Source organism: Cladophialophora immunda, assembly GCF_000835495.1.
Source record: "Cladophialophora immunda strain CBS 83496 unplaced genomic scaffold supercont1.1, whole genome shotgun sequence".
In the NCBI taxonomy this organism is placed as follows: Eukaryota; Fungi; Ascomycota; class Eurotiomycetes; order Chaetothyriales; family Herpotrichiellaceae; genus Cladophialophora; species Cladophialophora immunda.
Window position 1 is genome coordinate 7,968,472 of NW_015622541.1, and position 24,088 is coordinate 7,992,559.

Here is a 24,088-nt window from a genome sequence, read left to right on the forward strand (position 1 = left end):
CTCTGGCCCCTTTCCAATCCAGCTCAAGATTCTATCGTACAACTCAGGAAACCCTCTTCCTCATCCTGCCGTCGGCGCTCACGCCGTGAGCACCACGTGGTGCAGTTGCCACACTGCGTTCACCTCGTTCACATTGTAAAAGGGCTCTGGCACCTTGAAATTGCCCCATTCACCTGTCAGTTGCATGCACAGGTAGGTCAATACCTCCTCCGTCCAGCTCCCTGACATGACTAGCGCCGAGCGAATCATCTCCATCGCCCTCATACAGCTGTCCTCAGCCAATGGCTTGCCCAGCGACAAGATGCGATCAATGTGGTAATTGAAAACCAGTCTGTCGGACTGCGGCGTCATGTCGTTCGGGAAGACGATTTGCAATACTGTCTGGCCAGTTCCGCGCACCGAATTCCATTGCTCTTGTGTCGGATGCACGATGCTTCCATCAAGCATCTCGACGTCGTTGAAGATGAAATAGTCAGAGTCTTCCATGGCACGGTACACTGCCTGTCTGTGACGCTCGACAATGTCATGGTATCGGCCAAAGATGTAGGGTCGCTTGGGGAGTTGCCTAGGGCGAATGGTATCTCTATCTATTGGTCCGTTGATCTTGTTCCTGCCACATTCCATAGCCCAGTGGCGTTGAATGTCGTCGTACAAGTGCTGCTTTCTGCAGTAGCGGCTGAAGCTGTCAGTCCCACAGGCGGGGCAGATAACCACGGCGCAATCTAACAGGATCATCAACGTTAGCAGGCTTTTCGCTGTTGGAGATTCACTGGCGCCATATTGCATCGAGGACTTACCCCAGCAACTGGTCATGTTACGGCAGTCGGGTTTCAAACACCTCAAACGCGGATCAAAGCTGTCGAATTTGAATCCAGCAGAAGGGGGTTGGGGCTCTTGATCACCAGATTGGGGACGCTGCAGAACGTTGGTAAGCGACCAGCCAAAACGACAGACAGGACAGAAAGCATACCTCGCAACGTTCCAAACCCTCGTTGGTCGAAGTGGTTGTCTGATTCTCTGAAGTAGTCTTGCAGTTTTCATGTTCCTTCTTCTGTGTATGTTCTTCGGTCTTCCCAACCACAACTGCACCGCCTCCTTCTCCTTGTTCGTTGTCTTGTTGACTTTTGTCAGAAGAGCTGATGGCAACATCTTTATTCGAGAAATCTGCTTGAGTTACCGTCCGGTCAGAATCACTCGAATGTCGAGAAGCAGTGCCATCAGAATCTTGGTCCAGCTCCACGGCTGTACGAGTCTTACTGGATTTCCCGCGCTTGCCCTTCTGCTTCCGCTTCGTCGACGGTGCTGCGCTCAAAGTATTCGCGGGATTGTCTCCACCAGGGTTAACAGCGGGCAAGGGCAGGGCAGGGGCTGATGATGGATTTGTGGGCGGTCCGGAGAGTGTAACATCAGCCATGTTGTCCACAATGCTAGAGAAGCTGTTGTCCCCTGAAGGTTGGGCTGCCTCATTCGATGATGTCTTGTCCTGTGCAACCGTTTTTTTGTGCGGTTTCTTTTTGGTCGGTCTCTTCTTCTTGCCCTTCTTTGTGGAAGTTGCCTGCACATTCGCCGCGGGCTCTGGTATCGACGGTTTGGTCATTGTGCTTGCAGAAGGAGAGCTTGAAGGTGATGAAGAAGACGAAGAGGGGGATGGCCGTGAATGAGGGTTATCTAGGTGTGAACGAGACCCTGGACCGGCAGAAATATTATGTTCACTGCCATCTTCCGCCGAGACGTCGCGATCACTAGGGGCGAGCGTTTCCGGGGCTGCGGCAGTTCCTTCATCGACAACGTTCGAATTCGTGTAAAATTGGCCTCGCCTGATGGTTTCCACAAGAACGACTGCCTCTGTTCGCCTGCCAGGTTCATTGATGAAGCGGCGAGCTTCCGAGAAGATTCGCATCGCCGTCATGACAGCTACAGCCATATCGTGCTGTATGAAGTCAGCCCAAAATATTCGATTGTCCAAAGGACTTTGGAGACTCACAACTGGAGCAACACTTGATCGAAACCACGAGCGCACGAAATCTCGGTGGTTGATTTTGACAAACACCTGCCACGAACATTTGGCTCGGCCCAGGCCTATGTCAAAGGTATGATGGCGGTATTTGACGAGACCTGCTGAAAGCAACGTCTTGTCGATTATGATAAGTGTCTCCTCTTGCGGCCCTGCGAAGAGGATCTCGTTTCCACTTGCATCCCTGGTGGAGAAGGGTGTCACACGTTCGGTGTTTTCAACGACCCTTTTTTGGTATTCTTGTCGAAGAGAGGCCAGCTCTTCATTTTGAACGGTCCAATTCAGTTCTTGGACTCCTTGGATGCCCAAGGGCATCGTTTCTCGGGCAAATGATCCTTTGTCGTTGGTACTTTTGAACAGCTGTTCTGCAATGACACTCGCGATACCCAAGGCTTTGGTGTCTGTCTGGTATAAAAGGAATATCTTCTGGCAAAAGCCAGCAAGGACTTCTTCAGCGTTTCTACCTCCAAAAGCAGCACCCAGAGAGCGAGTTACTGCTACCAATTCCTCATTCTGCAGGTCGATCGAGTGGACGCGAGACCCTTCGGAGGGCCACAAGACCTTTGAATCTTTCAAGGACGAAGAATTGTGTGACACATACGCGTGGGACTGATTCAGAGTTTGACGCTGGCTCTCGGGCTGTCCCACGGACTTGTTGTCTGACCTGTGGTGAGAAGGGGCGCATCAGCAAGCAGCTCGTGACGGCTCGTGACGACTCGAAGGGCTTCCCTTACGCGCTTGACATTGCTTCAGACCAAGAGCCGACGTTGAGTTCTTTCCAAAGAGCCTCTGTCTGCAGCTGTTCCAATAAGTGGTGGTTTAAGAGCTCTGGTGGTCCAGGAAGTCGCAGGGTCAATTTGTGAAGAAGATTCATCACGTTCGGATACATGGGCAATTCTAGTGCATCCATGAAAGAGTACCGGCACAAAATGGCCACGTGCGCCAGACGTCTCTTTCACCGAGTACTTCACCATAGCGACAACAATGTCCTAGGTTATCAACGGCCTGTCTATTTGGCTAACCATTTATTGAGGCAGTGGGGATCAGGCAGGTGAGATTCCATCTGATGTAGGTATGGTTGAATCATTTCGGCCCAGTGTCCTGTCCTTTATCAAATTCAGGCGCTTTCATCCTACATCGGAGCAGGATTTCTCTTTGTTTCTCGCAAGAGCGCTGGGACGATGTTGGATCGACCGAGCACAAGGCCACTGCTGGAGACACTGAGGAGAACATATTGCACGAGAGCGTTCCAATTGTGTGAAATCACTTTGTATGAGAGATGCCATGCTAGTTACCAGTTACCAAACTATGGTTGACTGCTTGATCTTGGAAGAATGATGTTGGAAAAGGGGTGCTCGCCTGCTCTACTAGACTGGAGCATGTCCGCTTAATCCATTTACGGTTAGTTCAATCATGTGATCCGAGACCAACCCGATGCCCCCACCTGCGCCATCAACGCCTAGGTTTTCCTGAGCACCATCACCCACCTTATTGACTCCGACTACCCTTTCGTATTCGACTACGTGCTCTTCTTTTACCGTCGTCTCTGTTTGCTGCAACCTGCCCGTTATTGCGCTTTCATAGTAGATGGCAGACCTTAGCAACATCCTCGCCGCGTTGGCGGCACAAAGACAAGGGAGCACTCCGCAAGCCGCTCCCCCTCCACCGGTTCCTGGTGCTCCCTACCCTCCGCCTCAGTACGCCACTCCTCCAGGCAGTGCACCACCCTACGGTCTACCTCAGCCCATACACTCTGGGAGTGTTGATCTGACCAACATAAAACCAGTCAGCTCGGGCTCTGTCAGCATTGCCGATGCCGTTGCCAAAGCTCGGGGCATAGCTGCCGAAAAGGGCTTGTCTTATGACCCAAGTAGACGTACGCGAGACCCGTTTGGACTTTCGAGACGCTCATTGACTGTTGCTGTATAGCACCCATTAACCCTTCCGATCTTCGCACTGGAAGCAGAGCATACCGACGCTCAAGGTCACCCTCTCGGTCCCCTCCGCACCGCGAGGGCTATCGCGACGTCTACAATGCCTACAGAGATGAACGACGCGGGAATGACCGCGGATACAACAGAGAGCGCTCGTTGTCTCCAAGAGGTGGGCGTTATTCTCCTGGACGATATCGCGACGATCGGTCACCAGGTCTCGACCGAGGAGGGGAAGGTGATTCGGAAATTCTACCGCTTGACAAAGGCGTAGTTGGCCTTATCATCGGGCGCTCCGGAGAAAACCTGCGCAGGGTTGAAAACACCACGGGCGCCCGCGTCCAATTTATGGATGGACCCGAAGTTCCAGGCCCTCAACGACACTGTAGAATATCTGGCAGTCGAGCCGCACGGGCAGCTGCCAAAGCCGAGATTTTCAGGATCATTGACGACAACGAGGTTGTAAAGAGGGGGCAGGACAAGTCGCGCACCAACCAAACCAAGGTCACGACTACCAAAGAGGGTGACAGCCTTCAAATGATGGTCCCTGACCGAACAGTGGGCTTGATTATTGGCCGAGGCGGAGAAACCATTCGAGATTTGCAAGATCGAAGCGGGTGCCATGTCAACATCGTCGGAGAAAACAAGAGTGTAAATGGCATGCGACCTGTCAACCTTATCGGCAGCGCGTCGGCTCAGCAGTACGCAAGAGATTTGATACTGGAAATTGTGGAGAGTGATCAAAAAGGCATCAGCATCAAAGACCTCCACCGTGAGCGCGAGGACTCGCACAGCAAGATCAATGACAGTATCGTCGTACCCGGCGAGGCAGTGGGTATGATCATCGGCAAAGGTATGTTTCAAGTCATTTATGCGACGTGATACCCAACTAATCTCCTTGCAGGGGGTGAGTCTATTCGTGATATGCAGAATCAAACAGGGTGCAAAATCAATGTCTCGCCTGCTGCTGGACGAGATATTGAACGCGAAATTGGTCTCATTGGCAGCCGGCACGCCATCGATGCGGCCAAACGTGCCATCATGGAGAAAGTTGACGTTGTAGTAAGTGGTCGCCGTGGCGTGGCCCTTGGTGATGCAATTTCGCTAACTTGTTCCAGCGTGCTCGAACACAAGCTCGTGAACGTGAAGGTCGCGACGACTATGCGGACAGGTACCCAGGACAACAGCCCACATATCCTCCTGCTGCGGTCGGCGTGGCCCAGGGCGTTGCGCCGCCCCCAGCTGCTGGGGCGGCAGACCCATATGCCGCGTATGGGGGCTACCAGAACTACCTTCAGATGTGGTATGCAGCCATGGCGGCTCAACAACAAGGTGGCCAAGGTCAAGGTGAGCAACGATAAGGCGCGTTGAGTGGACCAACCGTGACCTGGCTCGTGACTGTGGAATTTCGACGTCGTTGCTGGATGATCTCTAAACCCCTTGACGACCATGCTCTCGCCTCCTCGACGTCCGGATGAGTGCTCGCCATGCTGACTTGGCCAATCTTCGCACATGCTGTGACCCACCTCCTTCGAAACCACCGTCGACCTTGCAAGTTCTGGCTTCGCATGATATCGCTGTACACTCACACACGTCTCTGTTGGTGTGACACGCCTCCTTCTCGTTCCTGACCGTTGTTCGCACTTGCGACTCGACCAAGCTCCACGTGCCGCCATCTTCGGGCCTTTGTGCCAGCTACAGGTGACGAGCAAGACGAGATGATGAACGACCACCCATATACCGGGGAACGGCATGGGAGTGCTAGTTGACATTCGCCACCTTGCATTGTGTTGATCAACATAGCTTCAAGTACCATATTGGGGTTTGCATCCCTCGGCGCACGACATTCGACTTCTACCATGTGAATACCGTAGGTACAAGTATTAACATGCAACTCCGCTCGGCTGTACTTGTATGTGTTGGCAGCCTCGTCACGTGGCAGATGATGGGAGGGCTGAGCAGTGATGCAAGGGGCAGTAGGCCGCAAGTAGTAAAGCTCGTTGAGGCTTGAATCATGGAATGACATCATCGCCGTTGCTGCCCCACCTTCCAGACGCCACAGGAAAAACAAGCCGCCGATCCCGTGGCTGATTTCCCCCGAATCTTGGTCGATCCTTTAAAAACCCTGCTTCGTGCCTCACCTCGTCGTCGCCTGTTTTCCTCCTGGTAGGCACCATTTGGGAATATCGGATTGCTTCGTTGGTGTCTCCCTTCCCAGCCTCGCACCACCACCTCCTCCTCCTATGCTGCGTCCGTCCGTCGGTCTACAACTGATTCACGTCCTCGGCGGCAATTAGTGTTCCTGAGCTACGTCACGACTGCGACGGGTCGCTGCGGTGTTGGAACGGGGTTTTGGTGGCAGCTGGGGAGATGGCGAGGCAATCTGAAGAAGAATCCACTGTGCCATCTCACTTCCCGTGCGATCTGGTTTCATCTTCGACTCTCACGTGCGAGCGCGTGTCGGACGTGGGAGCAGCATGGATGAGATGGTTGGTGGGCGCTTCTTCAGCCTGGCGGCGCTATTTCTAGACTGCGCGCCAACTTTTGGTCTGGAAACATCACCACCAGCCGATATTCCTGCACCACCGCATGTGGCAACTCTTTTGAAACGACCTCAATCTATCTCGCAATATTCAGAAGAGCCTCTTGTCGCGTGTTGGTGGTGCGCCTGCAACATGGGGTCGAGGTCGATGGGGAAAGCGGTACGTACTGGCAGAATCCTGCTCGCATCTCATTGAGCCTTATTGTTCTTATTATCCCCCCCGTTCTTTGTTTGTTCTTTGTCTATAGTCCTCCATTCACTTCCCTCGCCATTGTTGGCTGCCTCTACTCTCTTGCATGTCACGAGTCTCCTTTGTTTGTGTCATAAATAGCATTCTCGCTGCCCGAGTCTTGATGACTGCCTTTGTCGATTAATCTGCCTTGTCACTTGTATCACCACCCTCTTGGCCGAGTCGGTTTCTTTCTCTGATCTTGCAATATCATCTACTTGTACACGTCGACACGACTTTCAAAGCAATCAAGATACTTACTTGAACTCGAACACTAGATAATTTCCCGTCGATTTCTGCAACATGTCTGCCCCGTCGGCCCTTGCGGCTGGCGCTCCTCCATCCATGCCTGCCGGCAGCCATGAGATACGAGACTACTACTCCGACCAAGGCCCACCTCGGTCGCTACCACACACTGCACCATCCATCACACCCTACCTTGGCCTCCGGGCTCGATTATCACAGATATGGCTCAATCGATGGACCATTCTCCTCCTACTTGTCCTGGCTCGCACCCTTATCGCAATCTCTGGAATCGACAACAATTTGGGCTCTGCGCGACGCGAAGCGCTGTCTGCCTGTTCCGACGTCGAATCGATGGGCTCCGCCATGGCTTCTATGCCTCACTACATGTCTCAGGGCGTGAACGAGGTTGCGGCGACCGGCATCGAGAAGTCGGTCAACGGTCTGATTCAGATGACCACGATGAGTGTCACGGCAGTGGAAGAGATTGTGGTCTTCGTGATCGGCATGATGACCAACACCTACCTCTGCCTGATCACTTTTGCTGTCAGCGGCAGTTTGCATTCCGTCATCGGAGCCCTCGACTCTGCACAAGATGGTCTCAACAAACTTACACAAAATCTCGGAACCGACTTGTCGGGCGCTGTCAAAACATTCGAGGATGCCTACAACAGTTTCATCGGTAAACTCGAGAGCTTCATTGCCTTCGGCCAAACTGTTGACCAACCGGCTCCTCTCAATCTCACTTCCGAAATGAATTCATTGAAGAATCTCAAACTCCCAGCCAACCTTGATGCCGACCTGCAGAAACTCAACAACTCAATCCCCACTTTCGCCCAGGTCAAGAATTTCACCGAAAGCATCATCCGCCTTCCCTTCGAAGAAGTCAAGCAGCTCATGAACGAATATGTGGGCAACTATACCTTCAACCGATCCGTGTTCCCGGTCCCAGAGAAAGAGCAACTCACTTTCTGCAGTGACAACGACGGGATCAACGACTTCTTCGACGGGTTGGTCGACGTGGCTGCTCTCGCACGTAGAATCTTCATCGGCGTGCTGCTTACCCTGGCAATCCTCGCCATGATCCCAATGGCGTGGCGCGAAATGAAGCGATGGCAGAAAATGCAACAACGTAGTCAATTGGTCAGTTCCGACGCTCGTGACCCTTTGGACGTTGTCTACCTGGTCAGCCGCCCCTACACATCGGCAGCTGGAATCAAGTTATCCAACACATTCCAGTCCCAACGCAAAAAGGACCTCGTTCGTTGGGTTGTTGCGTACGCTACCTCTGACGCCGCATTGTTTGTGCTCGCGCTCGCCATAGCAGGCCTGTTCTCCTGCGCCTGTCAAGCGATCCTGCTCCGTGCCCTGGAAAAGGAAGTGCCGGACCTCACCAATCAAGTCGGTGCCTTTTCCGACAAGGTGGTTGCGCAACTCAACAATGCCTCTGAACAGTGGGCCATTGGTACCAACGCAGCCATTGCCGCCACGAGCAAGGATATCAATCAAAACATGCTGGGTTGGGTGAACACGTCCACGACCGCGATCAACGACACACTTAACGCATTTGTGGACGAAACGACACAGGTCCTCAACACCACATTCGGCGGGACAATATTGTACGACCCAATCATGGAGGTTCTTAACTGCCTTGTCTTGCTCAAGATCCAGGGCATCGAGAAGGGTCTCACCTGGGTTCATGATAACGCGCACATCGACTTTCCACTGCTTCCGAATGATACCTTCAGTCTAGGCGCCGTAGCCAGCCTGGCGGACTCCAGCAATCCCTCCGACTCATTTCTCGCGAGTCCGGGGGACACCACAAGCGACAAGATTTCGGAGGCTGTCGCAAGATTCATCGACGAACTGGAGGATACTATTCGGACGGAAGCGATCATCTCAGCCGTCATCCTGCTTGTCTGGGTCTCAGTCGTGCTCATGGGCATTGTCCGAGCATTGATGCTCTGGGGCAGGCGAGACAAAGTCCGCGGCGAAGGTGGTGCGCCAGCATTCTCTTCGAGCCGCGCAACGAGCAGTGACTTTCGCTCCGATAGTCAAGGGCGGTATGCTGAATTTGCGGATATCCCATTGGCCAATGTCAATAGTTCCCGGCCATTGTCACCCGCACCAAAGTATACGCCGCCCGAAAAGTCCGTGGCGCTTGAAGAGGACTATCAAGATTCAAAGCTAGGGTTCGCTGGACGCCGAGTATACCAAGAGTCGCAGCAGCCGCAGCTCGACAGCAAACGCCGGAGTATCTGGAATGGGAACTGAGATGGAGACATTGAATTGAGTTTTTGCATTGTCGGGACTACAGCCGCCCAAACATAACGAGATATGTACGACAAGATTTTGAGCATGTCAAAACTTCGTGCCAGATTTTAACTGGACAAGCCTCTCTAGAGTTGCCATACAGCGGAGAGCAAAAGAACATTTGTGGAGAAATAATGGAATTCCGATTGAGGACATCAGTGAGAAAACGAGAACAAACGGGTGGCATTGGTAATGCGTGTGTGGTGTTGAATGATGACATGCTTTGTGGAGGACATCTTCTTTGTTACGGCTTAACAACCGCCCGGGCGCCTTGTCGAAACGAAAGGAAACAACAGGAAGATGCCCGGGCTTTTACTTTCAGGCCACAGCGAAGATGATTTCCTCAAGGTCAGCACCGAGGGACTCGAGTTCCTTCCCTGCCCCTTCTCCGGTGGCGCAGCGTGGTTCTCTCTTCCTCTGGTTGAGAGACACCCTGCTCTCTTCTCCGCCGACCTTCCGATAGCCCTACAACCCTACAGTGGCTGTCGCGCCTTGTTACTCTGTGACACGGTGTCAAGCAAGGCTTTTGGTGTTGCGATGAGACACTGTGCCGTTTTATCGCAGCCGGAGTCGCGTGATGGAGTGGAATTATAAGTCCTTTCGATCTATATACCCTCTATTCCTCTCATTCGAGAGCGAGTCACGAGTGGTATCTCGAGGACGAAGCAGGTCTTGCACAGGACGTTCGGACACACGTTGGGTTAGAGCCCCCTTCATCCTTTTGGATGATGTTGTGTAGGCTCTTCCAACCCGGACTCCTTTTTGTTGTCGAGCTATGGTCTCGAGGGATATCTCATGGATTGTCGTTGATGTGTGCTTGGATGTTGAGGCCCTCATTTGCCGTTGCCGTCTAGCCTTTTTTTATTGTCATCTCGGAGACTTCGCGTTTCAACCGCAGCCATTGTCTCTTCACTGATCGTCGGAGAAAGTCGAAAGCTGAGGCTTCGGTGAGATGGCAGGATGAGATGGTCTGGCTCCAACACGAATGAGTTCGCCTTCGAAACGAGATTTGGCATGCTGCTTCCAGTGTGCTCGACTGTGTCCATCAATTCCTGATTGGTCTCTCAATGCATGTATCCCACGAGCCAATCATGCAGTCGGGACTTGTTGGAAGTCAGCCAGCTGTGGTATCGCTTCGAAGAAGGCGCCCTCCTCCATAAGCTTCTGGTGGATCGGATTCCAGCATGCAGCATCCGATTTCTCCGGTATGCAGAGGCCTATGGCGGAGGGTGCGGGCTCGCGAGCCTTGCTCCGAGAACCCCTTCCCTCAACCCCAACCGAAAAAAGAAAAAAAGGAAAAAAAGAAAAGCCGTGGGCTGGGTCCAGAATTGTCTGGGTTGTTGTCAATCTGCGTGCCTCTGTCCTGCTAGAGCGCTACAAAGAGGCGGGATGACAAGTTTGGTCACGTAGGAAGATAGCAGTCTTGGATAGATACCGAAATATCAGGATTCAGCCCGACAAACCTTTGGATTCTCCCTGTGTAATTGTTCGTTCTTTTCCAAGCGGCGACGACGACGAAGACAGTGAATGGCACATGTCTTTGATGGCCTCCCTCCAATTCAGCCTCGTTCCTCCCCCGAACTAGGCATGTGGCGCAGGCAATCCACGAGGCTGTGCCTTGATTGACGTGGCAGCCTTCGATTCGATCTCAGCCACATTTCCACCACTTCATCTCTTCCCCCATCTCTGCCATCATTGACAATTCTCTCTCTTGACATGCCCTTTCAATCCTCGTATCAGCCATCAACTGGCCCCCGACTGCTCGAGTCAATGATATTCCGGGCTGCAATTGCCGAAACAATTTCCTCCACTTTCCCGAGTAAGGCTGAGTGTCGATAGGCAGCAAGCTACTCTCCTCCTCCCACCAGAAAGCTCCAGCCCTAAAATATGGAAGCATTGGCCGCCTTCGGGCTGGCATGTAACGTCATCCAGGTTGTTGATGCTTCCTGGAAAGCCTACGAGATCTACACCCAATTTCGCGAACGTGGCACGACAGCCAGAGCAGACGAGCTGCGACACAGCGCCCAGCACCTGGTGAAATGCAACAAGTCCCTTCAGGATTCGTTGTCAAATGCTCCAAAGTTCCCGCTCCTACAAAGTGGGGTGGATCTTAGCGAGTTGAGCAGAAATTGCATCCAGTCTGCAGAAGAGCTCGAGAAAGAGCTCGAAAAGATCAAGGTTGGACCGGGATCAAGTCGACTTTCCACCTGGGGCAAAACTATCAAAGCCAAATGGAAATCAGAGCGCATCGAAGCGTTGAAACGCAAAGTCGACGAGTACGCCGGTGTGTTGGACTCCACGATTCTAGTCCACCTGAGGTATGTCTCCTACAAGCGGTTGAGCGCACATCATCATTAGAACGCCACCATTCATCAAACTATTCATATTTGGCCAGGAATTATGACGGCCGCGCGTTTATGTCTACTGACGGACTCTTCTAGTCAAAATCTGGGCACTCTGGCAGCGCGACAGACAGACATCCTGACTCAGCTAGACGACTGGCAGCGGAAAATCTTTGCAGAGATCAACGCCGGTAACACTGTGGTTACAAATCTCATTAACACAAGTGCCGAAGACGTGAAAGCTCACACGACGCTAGAGCATAACCTCACCAGGCTTCACATCGAAACAAAACTTGACGATTTCTCAGACACTCAGAAATTACGGGCCAAATATGACAGTTTCATGGAAAGCTTGTATTTCCCAGCGATTAACCAGCGACAGGATAACATTGAAGACGCACATGTGAAGACCTTTGAATGGATCTTCGACGAAACTGCACAGAGGGAAAGACCATGGGACAGTTTCCTCGCGTGGACTCAAGATGATAATCCGATATATTGGGTCCTTGGTAAGGCGGGTAGCGGCAAGAGTACTCTGATGAACTTTCTGGTCCAGGATGCCCGAACTCGAGCAGCATTCGAACGTAAATTCGCCGATGTACATCCACTCATCATCGCTTTCTTTTTCTGGGAAGCAGGGGTCGATCTACAGAAGAATCAATTGGGCCTTCTGCGTTCTTTAATCTGGAAAACCCTGGACTCGATGGATGCTACTGTCGCAATTCACATCTGGTCGAATATCCTCCAGAAGGTCTCGCCACCAATGCCTACTGTTTGGACTCAAAAGCAATTACTACGTCTTCTTCAGTCGCTGGTCCAAGCTGTACAGAATCCTATTTGTCTCTTTCTTGACGGCCTAGACGAATTTCAAGGGTTAGAGGACCAGTTTGGTGCCTTACGAGATATCATTGGAGTTTTCCGAGTCCGTCAACAGACAAAGATATGTATGTCAAGTCGGCCATCCACCAGTCTGGAATCGCTATATACGCCCTGCCCAAAACTCAAGCTTCAAGATCTTACTGAGCCCGATATAACGCTGTATGTCGAAGACAAACTTGTGAAAAGTGTGTCGGCCGAGAATGCTCCCCGGCTTCCTACTCTGGCATCACAGGGGATGTCCAGTCTAATTGACAAGGTTGTGTACGAGGCGGAAGGTGTTTTCTTATGGGTTCGCTTGACGGTCGAATCTCTCATTCGAGGCATCAGGAAAGATGACGACTGGCAGACGTTAATGAGGCGGCTGGAGCAAATGCCGCAAGGGATTTTCAATCTCTACGAACACATGTGGAAGCGTTCGGCACTTGATCACCCTCTCTACGCTAGAGAAGCTGCAGCGTATCTACAATTCGTCCGAAAATTTCCTGGTCATTCGTTGATCGAAGTGACGATTGCCTGCGACGAAAGGATCCAAGAAATATATCTGGACACACCGGCAAGATGGGACTTGGGAAGCTTTGGAGAAGGATTAGATCGTGAAAGATTGACAAGAAGAATCCTCACACGCTGCGCAGGATTTCTCGAAATACATCACCGGGGTCTTGAGGAAATCGATGAGGGCAGTGATGAGGAAAGGGAACAGAGAGTGAATGAGGATCAACTTTGGCGGCGTGAACTGGAGAAGACGGACCTCGGGCGACACCCAGGCACCATCAACAGACTCTTTGAGATTCAGACAAGTCACCGGAAGTGGTATGTGTCGTTTCTGCACCGGTCTGCCCTGGAATATCTTCAGACCGAGTCAGGCAAGCAATTGCTCCAAGCCCAACCACTGTCGAAACACGAACTCTTCATAAGGCAGTCTAAATCCACTCTTGTTCTGATCCTACTGGGCGCAATAGACCTAGGGCCAAACCTGGAAGAAGGGATGGAATATATTCCAGACCATTCTCTATTTCGAGCTTATCTGGATACCGATACCGGAGTCGCCTGTGCAATGTTTGTGCAGCTGGAGGAAATACTCACGAAACTCAAATTCCTGGGGATTTGGAAGGAAAGGCAATCAACGAGAAGCGAAGATCCTTTCCAGGCCGACTCGGAAGAACTGGATTTTACTAAAGCTTTTCTTCAATTCGGTCATCCAGCCTACACCAAGCACAAGCTGGAGACTTCGGGCTTGATTCATGACAGAAATTACTTGACTGGCCTCCTTCGCGCCTGCATTGGCAACCTGAGGATAGAATGCCCTAGGCCCGCCTATTCAAACGCAATTCTATTGCTGGAACTGGGGGCTGATCCGAATTCAACGTTATTTCCAATCTCCTATAAGCGTGATTCAATGCGCCTCTGGACGATCTGGACAGTCACTCTCATAATTATGTGGGTGACCAGAAGCTACGATCTCCATGCTTCACAGCAACTTCTGTCTGCTTTCCTCAAGGCTGGGGCTGACCCGAAACCATGGCTTCAATGTTTGTTTATCAGAAACTCTGGTTCCTTCGGGCATGAAAATACCCTCGAGACCTCGAAAAGGCCATTCGCGCTGTTGCGGGCCAAGGCATGTGATCTTATCCCGCTCGGTCCAGAAACCTCGATGGCAGATCTACTGCGCCAAGAAGGCGCGATCAGCGAGAAACGAACCTTGGTCGCATTTGCACCGCCAAACACATGGTGCACATTGGCATCAGAGAACCTTGAAGTGGATAATCAGTTTCTACCAGGGACACCGTCCTTTTTCAAGTTCTTCCAGAGCCTTCGACTTTACTACCGGGGATCTACGTATGTCGCGCATGATCGCGACAATCCGAGATTTTTTGACAATGGAATCGACGCTCTACGCGCAGCGGGCTTTTCTGACGAAGAAATCCGAGAGCTTCCAATCCCGCAGACGATATGGGAGGGCCATGAGAAAGCAAGAGGCGAAATCCACGAGATGAACGCTGAGAGATTTAATGACTTGCTACGACAATGGGACTTTGGAAATGAGTCGGACTCTGATAGTGCAGAAGAATGGCACGAGGAGGATCAGTCATAGTAATAGAAAACCGGAAAGTTGAGGAAATGTGAGTATGAATCCGTGAAAATGTTGTTGAAGCTATGTGAAGCGGGCCGCTTGTTTCAACAGTTTTGGTCAGACAGCATGCAATATGAGCGTCTTTGCTTAATCTCAGTCTTCACAAGTCTTTATCATTGGTTCACTCAAGGTTGCTGATCTGCAATAGCTACACCCAGTTCACTGTCTCCCTGTCCTGCGATAGTGGTCAGCCAGACATTGTCTTATGCTTGCCTCCTTGCGAAGGAACAACCCCCGACTTACCAAAGTACAGGAACCACTTGCCCTTGAACTGCACCAGACCCTCCGCAAACACCACCTGGTCCACCTGGCCCTTCTGCTCATTGTCCGCCTCGGGCACCAATATTGGTCTCTCCAGCCTCGCGACCGGCCCATCTGTCAATGCGGGCTGGTAGACTCCGTCGCTCACGTTCAAGGTCGGACGAAACGAGCCAGAGGGGTCGAGGAGCATCTGGCCCACCGAGTACTGGTTCTGCGGATACCCCACGCGGCCCGTGGTCATGCCGTTGTAGATGAGCAGCCACTTGCCGTCGCGCGTCTTGACGGGCGGCGGGCCCGGCTCGATCAGCCGGTTCTCCCACGGGTTGACGGGGCTGGCGAAGTACTGGTCCGAGGGCAGGGCGGTCCAGTTCAGGAGGTCGCGCGACGTGGCGTGGTAGAAGAAGCTGTCGCCGAAGTACATGTGGTACAACCCGTCCGCGGTCGGCTCGCGGACGATGGCGCCGGACTTGGAGTAGTCGGTGCGCGGCGAGGGCGCGTCGACGTCCGAGTACGCCACGTCCCGGTACCCAGGGAACAGCGGCGGGTACTTGGTCCAGTGCAGCAGGTCGGTCGACGTGGCGAGGCAGAGCCGCGGCGTCACGCCGTCGTACGCCGTGTACGTCAGGTAGAACGTGCCGTTGACCCGGACCACGCGGGGGTCCTCGGTCCCGCCGCGGTGTTCCCAGGGCTCGGTCGCGGACACGACGGGGCGGTCGAGGCGGGTGAAGGTGACGCCGTCGGCCGACCACGCCAGCCCGATGGACGACGTCTTGGACGCGTTCTGCGCCCGGTACAGCAGGAAGACGGTCTCGTTGAGCACGATCGCCGTCGGGTTGTACAGGTACGCCGACTCCCAGTTCGCGGCCGGGTTGGGCCGCAGGATCGGGTTGTGCGCGTACTTGTTGAACGGCGCGATCGGGAAGACGGGCGGCGTGTAGTTCGCCGTGTTCTCGGGCGTCGCGGGCGTGATGTCGAACGGCAGGCTAGTTGCTGTGTGTGGAGGTGGTTGGGATTGCGACGTCGGCAGGATGGAGAGGAGGCCGGCGTTGAGGACGTGTTGGAACTTCATCTTGGACTCTATCCCCCAGTTAATCGGATAGTTGCTTACCCAACAAACTATATGGCGTATCTGACGGCCTGTTCAACGTATACCGAATACTCGATATATATTGGTGAAGTACTTTGAGTTTGACGAAGTAGCTTTGCACCGTCGGTCGATCCGCATCATGAGGGTACAGCCCTGCGCGAGGATCTCCCAGCCACCAGACGTGCTAGCGGGCAATCTTGTCCCCATGGGGGCGCTTTTCTCTGGGCAGGGTCATGCCACCTGTGAATCTGCGGGGTAGAGAAAGATCTTTGCACTAGGTGCACATGGTTCTTTCGAATGCTCATTTGTACGATTAATCTTTCCGTCCGGCTGGAAAAACATACTCTGACATGTCGGATAGACGTTCCAGTTACGTATCGACGTTTATACGCGGAAGACGGAGTATATATTATCCGTGCTCCGCACTTATACCTCCCCACACGACCTTTTGGATGCACCAGTGGGCGACCACCAGGCCACAGGCCTTGAACCTTACTATATCGGTCTTGATATTGACTCCTGGATTTTTATACTAGGAGCCCTTGAACATGAGATCTCCGGTCATTTTACACGCATCGAAGACCCCTTCGAAAAAAAAAAAACAAAAACAATCAACAGTCAGGATTCCCACCTGGTCACCCACGGTAGTACTAACTGACCGGCATGTGGCTTAAGTACGGCTGAGCGAACGGGAAGCCCTGTTTTCCACATCCTATGGTCGATTGCGGGAGACATTGTGTTGACAAATATTATAAGCTCACAATCACTCTCATGAGGATTGATATTGACCCATTCTAACTCGACGTCTCTGGTCAACTAGTTGAATTGTTCAGACTCAGGCCAACTTCTACAAAGATTCAACAATGCCTTCCCACAGAGCCTACCATGGGAAGCACTCCTTCATATACATTAGAACCCAAAGACTCAACCTAGATGGACGTGCCGTTCACCCTTTAATATTTGAAGTCAGCAGACAGGGTGGAAAGTAGCGTCCGCCTCTCTCTCTATTGCACCCAACACACGTTCTCATTCGAATTCATCATCGCTGTGGAAACCCTTCGCCACTAGAATAGCTCTCAAGCCGCCCCGGTTGAGCCGATCTCTTGCTGGACTTTTGACTGCTTTTTCCTGATTTTCCTCTGAACGAGAATGAATTACTTGGACCTCTGCAGATTTCTCGTTTATTCCCAACTAAGCCCAATTTTCCTTGTTGACGCCTCCCACAGCCGTTCCGCATACTCAATTGCCCAACTTCCCATGATACCAAGCCGTACAAAGCGGTGCCCGAGGAGGTTCAACGTGCCATCGCCATCACACCGCGATAATATTCCACACCTAAAGTGCGGGAATGGATGAGCCTTGCGTCCGCGTTGAGGGGGAGGTTGAGGATCTGTCTCTGCTCACACAAGCTGTCAGTGGCCATTCAAAGTGTCAGGCTCAGAAAGGAAAACAAGCCCGTCAACATACCTTTTCACCGATATCGTCTTCTGTCTCCAACTCCAAAACTCTTGCAACCATTTTCCCCATCTCGCACAGCGCAACTCTCTCCTCAAGCTTCTCGCGATCCTTGTTCAGTTCCGAGGAGCCCGCCGATGACGTGTTTTGGGGCTGTGCATTCAAGTCCGTCAGCGAACCTTGGAGTCGCGTAAGCAGTGTTGTCTTCGCTCTGCCGTCAGCGGAATCGCGCCGTGGAGACATGGGGTTATCCATCAACGACATTAACTCCACGAAATCCGAATAAACTTGTCCGCCCTTCTTCCACTCGGTTCCTGACCCTTCGGCGTCGTTCGTCGCCACCGCGGCGTCAACTTTCTGCTCCGCCTCGTGCCCCAACCATCCCAACACCTGTCGCAGGGTTTCCCAGTCTTCGTCGATCACCAATCGTGGGGCGACGCGACGTAGGAAGCAGTCATGAGCACTGCAAAAGTCTCCCGCGGCGAGGAGATAATTCAATTCTGCGAGGGGATTGTTACATGAGCGTGCGTGAAGGGCTTTCGATTGGTGAATCCACGGCGCAGGGACCTTGAGAGACACAGTGAAAGCGGTCCACAAGGGAGAGTCTTGGCCGGCTGGGGCGCCAGGACGTGGCGCACGCGGTAGTGTTGCGGCATGGCGGTTGAAGAGATCTCGGATCTGAGCTGCTCGCTGTGCCGGATCGGAAAGGTGCAGGAGTGCATAAACTGCGCCCAATGTGTTTCGGCGAGCCGAGTGCTCGAAAGCGAGTGATGCAGCCAGGTCGTCCGATCTGTCCTGGTCGGTCGACACTCCTGGGATTGTAGCGGCGATGGCGTGGTAAAGGCGAAACGTCCCCGAGGAATCCCAATGTTGTGACAGCGCCGAAAGAGCTTGAGGGAGCACAGGTTTCTCGACCTGGTTAGTGACAGAAGCTGTCGCCTTGCTGCCAGACCTTCCCTTGCTGGTCTCAGCGTTGCTCGCGAAGATCTTCAACACCACCCACAGGGGATCCTCATCATTCCCACGCACAGGAGCGGCCGATTCAAGCCTTGAATTCACTTTCTCTTGGAAATCCGCTACAACTTCGTAAATCTCGCCATTTTTGTGCTTTCCATACCAAAAGCACAGCGCAAAAGCCTGGATCCAGTCCAAGTCGAATTTTTCCGAGATCGCGAATGTCGACGCACGATCTTCAACAGGCACATTCTGCTTTCCCTGTACGATGCTGGTGTTTCCTGAGAGTATCTCGTACAGTGCGCGAATCTCCTCGCTCATTTCGGAAATGACCCCTTGACCACGCCATGCAGAGATTTGATCGGCCATATCTTCCTGGAAGGCTGAATCAGCCTGCCCAATTTGGGCGACCAACAATGCAAGGTGAAAGTCCTTCTCTTGGGTGAGTGCATCACATGCTGCGTGAATGCTGTTCGCCGTAAGCTGCATGACGGCTGCGGTTGCGCCGTTAAGTTTCGAGGCCTCTTTGATGCGGTCGCCGTGGCGGCGCCATATGAGCTCCGAGAGATACTTGGAAAGGCGATCTCTGCGGATACGGAACTGAAATTCATGTTGCTGCTGGCGGTTTAGACCTTGAGTGAACTCGTCCTCGTAGTCATCGAAAAGAACATGAAGCAATTCGTAGATGTCGAGTTCTTCGGTAGTGCAGCGTTCCTGTAGGAGAAGGTCTTTGGCTCTAGAAAAGGCGACAGCGTCGTGTTCAATCGAGGGGACATTGTTGGTAAGGACCACTTGAGCGTCTGTCAAGATTGCCTTGACGTACATAGCAATCTGAGGAACATTATCAGCAATTCTCACAAACACAACAATGCCGTGGATTCTCGTACATTGTCAATGTTGACCGGTTGGAGCGAAGTCATAACGACATCTCTACCCGTAGCCTCGCTATGTGCCAATACCTCTGTGACCCAACCACCTTCGCCGGGTGCATCACTTGACTTGTAGACAAGCTGATTGATGGGTGTAAAATGAGGCTTGAAACTTGCGTGCCAGAGCTTATCGTCATCGCCTAGCTCAGCGGAATCGTCTCGCACTTGGTCTTCAAAGGTCTTTGCGCGCTTTGCATAGGGGAACTAGAACAAGAAAGGTTTCAGCAAATGTGTTTCTCATTAAACTACCTACATATATATGTGCTATTGGTGACCGTAAACCTGTGCCCCCAAATCCACATTGCGCGATGATGCGAACATCAAGTCCTCACTTTCACGTCATCAAAGAACGACTGATCACGGCCGCAGGACTCAGAGGCACAGCGGGTCAAAATGAATGGGGGGGAATAGGGGTAGGGAATTCAAACCTCAAAATCCGGGCCAGTCCGCGGCTTTCCCTTGTTTCCTTTCAATTCGGCCATTCTTTCCTCGTGTCGGCTGAAAAGCGAATTCATAATGTCGATGCTCGTTCGAAATTCACTCTTGTTGACGTTCTTGCCCAAGTCCAGAATCGGTTTAATTGGTTCATGCGTGCGATCCAGAAGAACTTTGCTTTGTACTTGTCGAAGAGCATCGCGATTCTGTTTGCGTGGGCTAATAGTGCGCTGAAGTTGTTCTGCCCAGTCGCCGTCAATGTTAATGAGGGCCTTTCCGGGCGTGCCGGCAGTGCTGGGCTTGAGGATCGGTCTGCTAGGGCTAGCAGCAGGTGGAGGATATGAGCCTGCCATGCTCACTTCATTGTCATCGTCATCGTCGGAATAGTCTTCTTCCATTTCGGAACCCTCTTCACCTTCAACAGTCTGAGCTGTAGCGACATCATCACCATAGTCGAAGACAGACTGCCGGCCATAGCCACCGGGCAGGGTCTTTTGTTTGAAGGCAAATGTATCATCGTTACCATCGGCCTCGTAGTCATCATGTGCTTCACTGTCAACCTCCATCCCTGAGTTCTCGGCAGAGCGAGAGCTGTCCAGTGAGTCAGGCGGACCAGAGAGCATACTCTGGCCCATTTCGTCATCTTCATCGTAGTCCAAGCCATAGCGGGTGTAGTGGGGTACTCGGAACGTCCATACACCCGTGGTCACTTCGTAATTCACAAATTCAGTACCGTGCATCTTCTTGAGGCGGTTGACATGCTTCTCAAAGATGGGTCCACTGGTGGCGGAGGAAGGCTGGCCACGGGATCGCGGCCAGGAGTTCTCAATAGAAATTGTCGACGGTACGTTCAAACCCTTGCCAACTGGGGGTTTTGAGCTTGCGTCAGGATAGACGGTGACTGACCGCAGACGGATTTCCACAATCTTTTCATAGAGATCGTCCAAGGGAAGACTGGTGAGATCCACCGGACCGTTGAACACCACCTTGCCACACCCTTTTCGACCAACTTCGAATCCAACAAATCGGGACAGTTTCTCACGAGGCATCTTGCTCAGCTCAGCACGTGTCGGTTTCATCCAATAGTCTCCAGGCTGAGGATCTGGCTTGGCTTGGACGGTTGTCTTCCGAGAGATCACATCGTCTGACTCGCGATCTTCTGGGACAACAGCGAGTTCGTTACCGCGGACTGGCTCGGTCTCGGGCGTAGATGTGCCATTCACAGTTCTGGGAATAGCGGTGCCATTAGCCTCATCTTGGTCGCTTTCGGTTCTTACCAAAGCTCCTGATTCGCCATTTAAGACTCCATTAGAACCACCGGCAGTATCTTTGTCAAAGCTCACGCGCTTCTTCAACTTATTCGGTGGTTCACTGGTTGAGGATGGCTCGCCATTTGTGACGGCGGAAATTTCGATGTTCCCATTGACTGACTGACTGAGAGCATTTGTCGGAAAAGCGGGAAGGGAAGGCCGGCTGAAAAGATCGTTTCTGATGCTTCGATCAATGGTCAACCGGCGCATATTGCCACTTGACCATCGGGTATTAGTGGAAGCGAATGCATTGGGACTGAGCACGCCTTCGCTATCCCCTGCAAATTGAGATCTCAAGTTGCTAGCTGATGCACTCTTGCCAAATGAGCGACCAAAGCTGCCGCCATTGAAACTGCGACTACCGTACATGCTGCTGCTCAGGCCACTTCCGCCAGGTGTACTGGCTGCACTGTTTGGTGTGCCATAAGTTGAATAAGAAAACCCAAAGCCAGACCGTCGGGGTGGCGTCATGTAACGAGACTGGTTGAGTCTGAGACTTGGCGGTGGTTTTGACTGGCTCTCCTTTAGCTTCTGAGTGGCAGACAACGGAGTGAAAAGTGGCTTTGAATTATCTGGTGTTGGCACGGGCAGTCCAGTCCAGATAGAGGTCTGACCGTACGGATTGGGGTCGTTCAGGGACGAGACCTTAAAATCAGGCTGCTGCTGACTCTGTTGGTTCTGCGAATTGCCGAATAGTCCCCCAAAGCCACCGGTTGAGCCACCGAAGCCGCCTTGCTGAGTGTTGGTGGGGTTGAAGAGAGAACCGGTTGCAGGTTTGTTGGCAGTATTTCCGAATGAAAACCCAGAGCCTGTGTTCGTATTTGTGTTTCCGAACAAGCCCCCTGTCTGCTGTTGATTGTTGGTATTCCCAAAAAGGCCTCCACCGGTGTTGGTGCCAGTGTTTCCAAATGTGCTCCCGCCAAAAATACCACCAGGTTTTTGCTGATTGTTGGCATTGTTTCCGAACAGAGGATTTCCCGACGTGGTGTTACTGGTACCGAACAAACCACCGCCGGTACCAGTATTGGCATTGGCATTGTTGCCGAACAGGCCACCACCGGTGGATGTGTTGGCGTTACCACCGAACAAGCCACTTGATTGTTGGTTCTGATTTGTCGATGTTCCAAATCCTGTATTGCCAAAAAGAGAAGGCTTTTGCTGCTGGTTGGCGGTATTCCCAAACAATCCTCCAGACTGTTGTTGATTCCCACCGAATGCACCGGCGTTCGAGGTATTGGCGTTGTTGCCGAACAACCCACCTCCTGTGTTAGTATTGGTAGTGTTGGTGTTGCCGAATGAGAACGACGAGGGAGTGCTGGAAGTGTTGCCGAACAAACTTGGCTTGTTCTGGGTTTGGTTCTGGCCGAACAAACCGCCTCCCGACCCGAATCCCGTATTTCCACCGCCGAACGCATTCGTCGACGTGTTGGAGGTTCCAAAGAGACCACTAGAAGGAGCGGCAGAGGACTGCTGGCCAAATAAACTTCCACCAGCAGGCTTGTTTCCAAACAGACCGCCGCCACCGAAACCGGTTGTGGCGGTATTGGAGCCGAAGCCTGATGCTGACGTCGTGGCCGTAGTTCCGAAGGGGTTGGCGGTGGCGTTGGCGTTCGCGCCAAATCCAGTGTTGCTTGGCCCAAAGCCTCCAAAAGTATTCTGGCCAAACCCACCAGCTTGTCCAGTGGAGTTGCCATATTTTCTTCCGGCATTGTAATCTGCTAGTCGCAGTTCCTCAAATGAATATTTTTGGTACGGTGGCATAAAGTTGATGCTCTGGTAGTTGCTCGATAGGCCCGCAGCTTCCTTCTCAAGTGTAGGCGCATATGGCGTGGAAGCGGTGCCTTCTGAAGGGGGAACGGGCTGATTGCTTAGAGCCGTTCCGCTGCCAGCAGCACCGAATGGACTTGAAGTTGATCCGAACCCGCTGGTTGTCCCTGCACCGCCCTGGCCAAACAACGGAGTTGAGTTGGTACTGGAACCGAATGCAGGTTTCGACGCGCTTCCGAAGCTGAACCCCGAGCCGCCGGTATTACTGCCAAAAGCATTGTTGGTACTTCCAAAACCACCTCCTGAACCGAACCCAGTGTTGGTGTTTGAGCTGCCAAATAGACCACCTCCTCCTGTGTTTGTGGTTGTGGAGCCGAAGGGATTCGAGGCAGGCTTGTTGCCGAAGAGAGAGCCGGAAGTGTTGGTGTTGCCACCAAAACCTGAAGAACTCGTTGTTAGTTTGTGTGTCTTGATAGTAGATGAAGAAGCCATATCATCAACACGAATTAAGTGGACGGGAGATTGTTGCGGCTTGGTCGATTGTCGCGCTGAGTGGGACATATTTGATGTGACATTGGAGGAACTTTGTGGCAGACAGACAAAAAGGTTCTGTAGATAAATGGCAGCGGCAAGTTGCGGGTGAGGCAGTGCAAAAGGTCACGTCTCGCTGCCTGTGAAAGAATGATTCACACACCTCCAGTATTAGATCCGAATGTGCTGCCTCCGAATGGATTCGCAGTCGCAGTGCTGGAACCAAAGCCAGTCGAGCTCGTGTTTGTACCGAACCCTGAACCACAAAGCAAAATATTAGAGCCACTCCTTGTTTGACTTGACACCACGTCTTACTTACCTGTACTTGTATTGGTATTGCTGCCGAAACCTCCGAACCCCGTGTTTTGAGTATTGTTGCTCGAGCCGAACGAGAAACCACCGCCACCGCCAAAAGACATGTTGGCGGGTATCGAGGCGCGTCTTTGCGCAATGTTTGGAACGAAGGAGAGGATTAACGGGGCAAGAAAGAGCGGAGGAAATCAAATTGTGAATATAAAAGTGGTCTAGGAAATTCGTGACGCGCCCAAAAAGCTGAGGAGTTCGAGTCGGCCCTGAGTGATCTTAGGCAGAAGAGCTCTCTGGACGGAATTGATTGATTCAACCCTCGACGGCTCGGCGCCTGAATACAGTCGAGGTACCTTGCGACCAAATAGAAGAATAAGAAGAGGTTGAACGCGCCCCAAAGGAGGTGGATGGAGATGATTTGGCCTCCGC

General features: G+C 52.4%; 6 protein-coding genes and 1 non-coding gene across 8 annotated transcripts; 3 read left to right on the forward strand and 4 right to left on the reverse strand.

Annotated features, from left to right (window-relative positions):
* Positions 1-4: 4 nt before the first annotated feature.
* Positions 5-3,326, reverse strand: PV07_02334 (uncharacterized protein). The gene is made up of 5 exons (XM_016388937.1): positions 2,749-3,326; positions 1,985-2,678; positions 971-1,930; positions 798-915; positions 5-722 (listed from the first exon to the last, which is right to left on the reverse strand). Exons 1-5 carry the CDS (start codon positions 2,922-2,924, stop codon positions 79-81), a joined length of 2,592 nt encoding a protein of 863 aa, XP_016255865.1. The 5' UTR covers positions 2,925-3,326; the 3' UTR covers positions 5-78.
* Positions 3,327-3,506: 180 nt separating this feature from the next.
* Positions 3,507-5,998, forward strand: PV07_02335 (uncharacterized protein). Its single transcript, XM_016388938.1, has 4 exons — positions 3,507-3,890; positions 3,944-4,798; positions 4,850-5,007; positions 5,064-5,998. Exons 1-4 carry the CDS (start codon positions 3,602-3,604, stop codon positions 5,304-5,306), a joined length of 1,545 nt encoding a protein of 514 aa, XP_016255866.1. The 5' UTR covers positions 3,507-3,601; the 3' UTR covers positions 5,307-5,998.
* A 71-nt stretch (positions 5,999-6,069) lies between these two features.
* Positions 6,070-10,731, forward strand: PV07_02336 (uncharacterized protein). The gene is made up of 2 exons (XM_016388939.1): positions 6,070-6,647; positions 6,995-10,731. Exon 2 carries the CDS (start codon positions 7,020-7,022, stop codon positions 9,231-9,233), a length of 2,214 nt encoding a protein of 737 aa, XP_016255867.1. The 5' UTR covers positions 6,070-6,647; positions 6,995-7,019; the 3' UTR covers positions 9,234-10,731.
* Positions 10,732-10,968: 237 nt separating this feature from the next.
* On the forward strand, positions 10,969-14,687 carry PV07_02337. 2 transcript variants are annotated; one of them, XM_016388940.1, is made up of 2 exons: positions 10,969-11,590; positions 11,714-14,687. In XM_016388940.1, exons 1-2 carry the CDS (start codon positions 11,160-11,162, stop codon positions 14,583-14,585), a joined length of 3,303 nt encoding a protein of 1,100 aa, XP_016255868.1. In that variant the 5' UTR covers positions 10,969-11,159; the 3' UTR covers positions 14,586-14,687. The 2 variants fall into 2 exon arrangements, with proteins under 2 accessions (XP_016255868.1, XP_016255869.1); XM_016388941.1 differs by having other exon boundaries at positions 10,969-14,687.
* On the reverse strand, positions 14,621-16,086 carry PV07_02338 (uncharacterized protein). The gene is made up of 2 exons (XM_016388942.1): positions 14,868-16,086; positions 14,621-14,799 (listed from the first exon to the last, which is right to left on the reverse strand). Exons 1-2 carry the CDS (start codon positions 15,952-15,954, stop codon positions 14,750-14,752), a joined length of 1,137 nt encoding a protein of 378 aa, XP_016255870.1. The 5' UTR covers positions 15,955-16,086; the 3' UTR covers positions 14,621-14,749.
* A 492-nt stretch (positions 16,087-16,578) lies between these two features.
* PV07_02339 lies at positions 16,579-16,694 on the reverse strand. Its single transcript, XR_001622139.1, has one exon. It is a non-coding gene; the product is annotated as a 5S ribosomal RNA (ribosomal RNA).
* A 175-nt stretch (positions 16,695-16,869) lies between these two features.
* On the reverse strand, positions 16,870-24,054 carry PV07_02340 (uncharacterized protein). The gene is made up of 6 exons (XM_016388943.1): positions 23,673-24,054; positions 23,517-23,609; positions 19,739-23,262; positions 19,269-19,514; positions 17,440-19,212; positions 16,870-17,368 (listed from the first exon to the last, which is right to left on the reverse strand). The coding sequence occupies exons 1-6, from the start codon at positions 23,770-23,772 to the stop codon at positions 17,267-17,269; spliced, it is 5,838 nt and encodes a 1,945-aa protein (XP_016255871.1). The 5' UTR covers positions 23,773-24,054; the 3' UTR covers positions 16,870-17,266.
* Positions 24,055-24,088: the final 34 nt, after the last annotated feature.

What these genes read in the sequence shown, in the direction of transcription:
- PV07_02334 (XM_016388937.1), bottom strand. Translation starts at nt 2,924, where the DNA reads ATGGATGCACTAGAATTGCCCATGTATCCGAACGTGATGAATCTTCTT. An exon ending in TCTGAAGCAATGTCAAGCGC is followed by an intron (nt 2,679 to 2,748) that starts GTAAGGGAAGCC and finishes TTCTCACCACAG; the next exon opens with GTCAGACAACAAGTCCGTGG. An exon ending in AGGGTTTGGAACGTTGCGAG is followed by an intron (nt 916 to 970) that starts GTATGCTTTCTG and finishes AACGTTCTGCAG; the next exon opens with CGTCCCCAATCTGGTGATCA.
- PV07_02335 (XM_016388938.1), top strand. Translation starts at nt 3,602, where the DNA reads ATGGCAGACCTTAGCAACATCCTCGCCGCGTTGGCGGCACAAAGACAA. An exon ending in GGGTATGATCATCGGCAAAG is followed by an intron (nt 4,799 to 4,849) that starts GTATGTTTCAAG and finishes ATCTCCTTGCAG; the next exon opens with GGGGTGAGTCTATTCGTGAT. An exon ending in TGGAGAAAGTTGACGTTGTA is followed by an intron (nt 5,008 to 5,063) that starts GTAAGTGGTCGC and finishes AACTTGTTCCAG; the next exon opens with CGTGCTCGAACACAAGCTCG.
- PV07_02336 (XM_016388939.1), top strand. Translation starts at nt 7,020, where the DNA reads ATGTCTGCCCCGTCGGCCCTTGCGGCTGGCGCTCCTCCATCCATGCCT.
- PV07_02337 (XM_016388940.1), top strand. Translation starts at nt 11,160, where the DNA reads ATGGAAGCATTGGCCGCCTTCGGGCTGGCATGTAACGTCATCCAGGTT. An exon ending in ACGATTCTAGTCCACCTGAG is followed by an intron (nt 11,591 to 11,713) that starts GTATGTCTCCTA and finishes GGACTCTTCTAG; the next exon opens with TCAAAATCTGGGCACTCTGG.
- PV07_02338 (XM_016388942.1), bottom strand. Translation starts at nt 15,954, where the DNA reads ATGAAGTTCCAACACGTCCTCAACGCCGGCCTCCTCTCCATCCTGCCG. An exon ending in CAAGTGGTTCCTGTACTTTG is followed by an intron (nt 14,800 to 14,867) that starts GTAAGTCGGGGG and finishes CCACTATCGCAG; the next exon opens with GACAGGGAGACAGTGAACTG.
- PV07_02340 (XM_016388943.1), bottom strand. Translation starts at nt 23,772, where the DNA reads ATGTCTTTTGGCGGTGGCGGTGGTTTCTCGTTCGGCTCGAGCAACAAT. An exon ending in AACCGGTCAACATTGACAAT is followed by an intron (nt 19,213 to 19,268) that starts GTACGAGAATCC and finishes AATGTTCCTCAG; the next exon opens with ATTGCTATGTACGTCAAGGC. An exon ending in AAGACGATATCGGTGAAAAG is followed by an intron (nt 17,369 to 17,439) that starts GTATGTTGACGG and finishes TTGTGTGAGCAG; the next exon opens with AGACAGATCCTCAACCTCCC.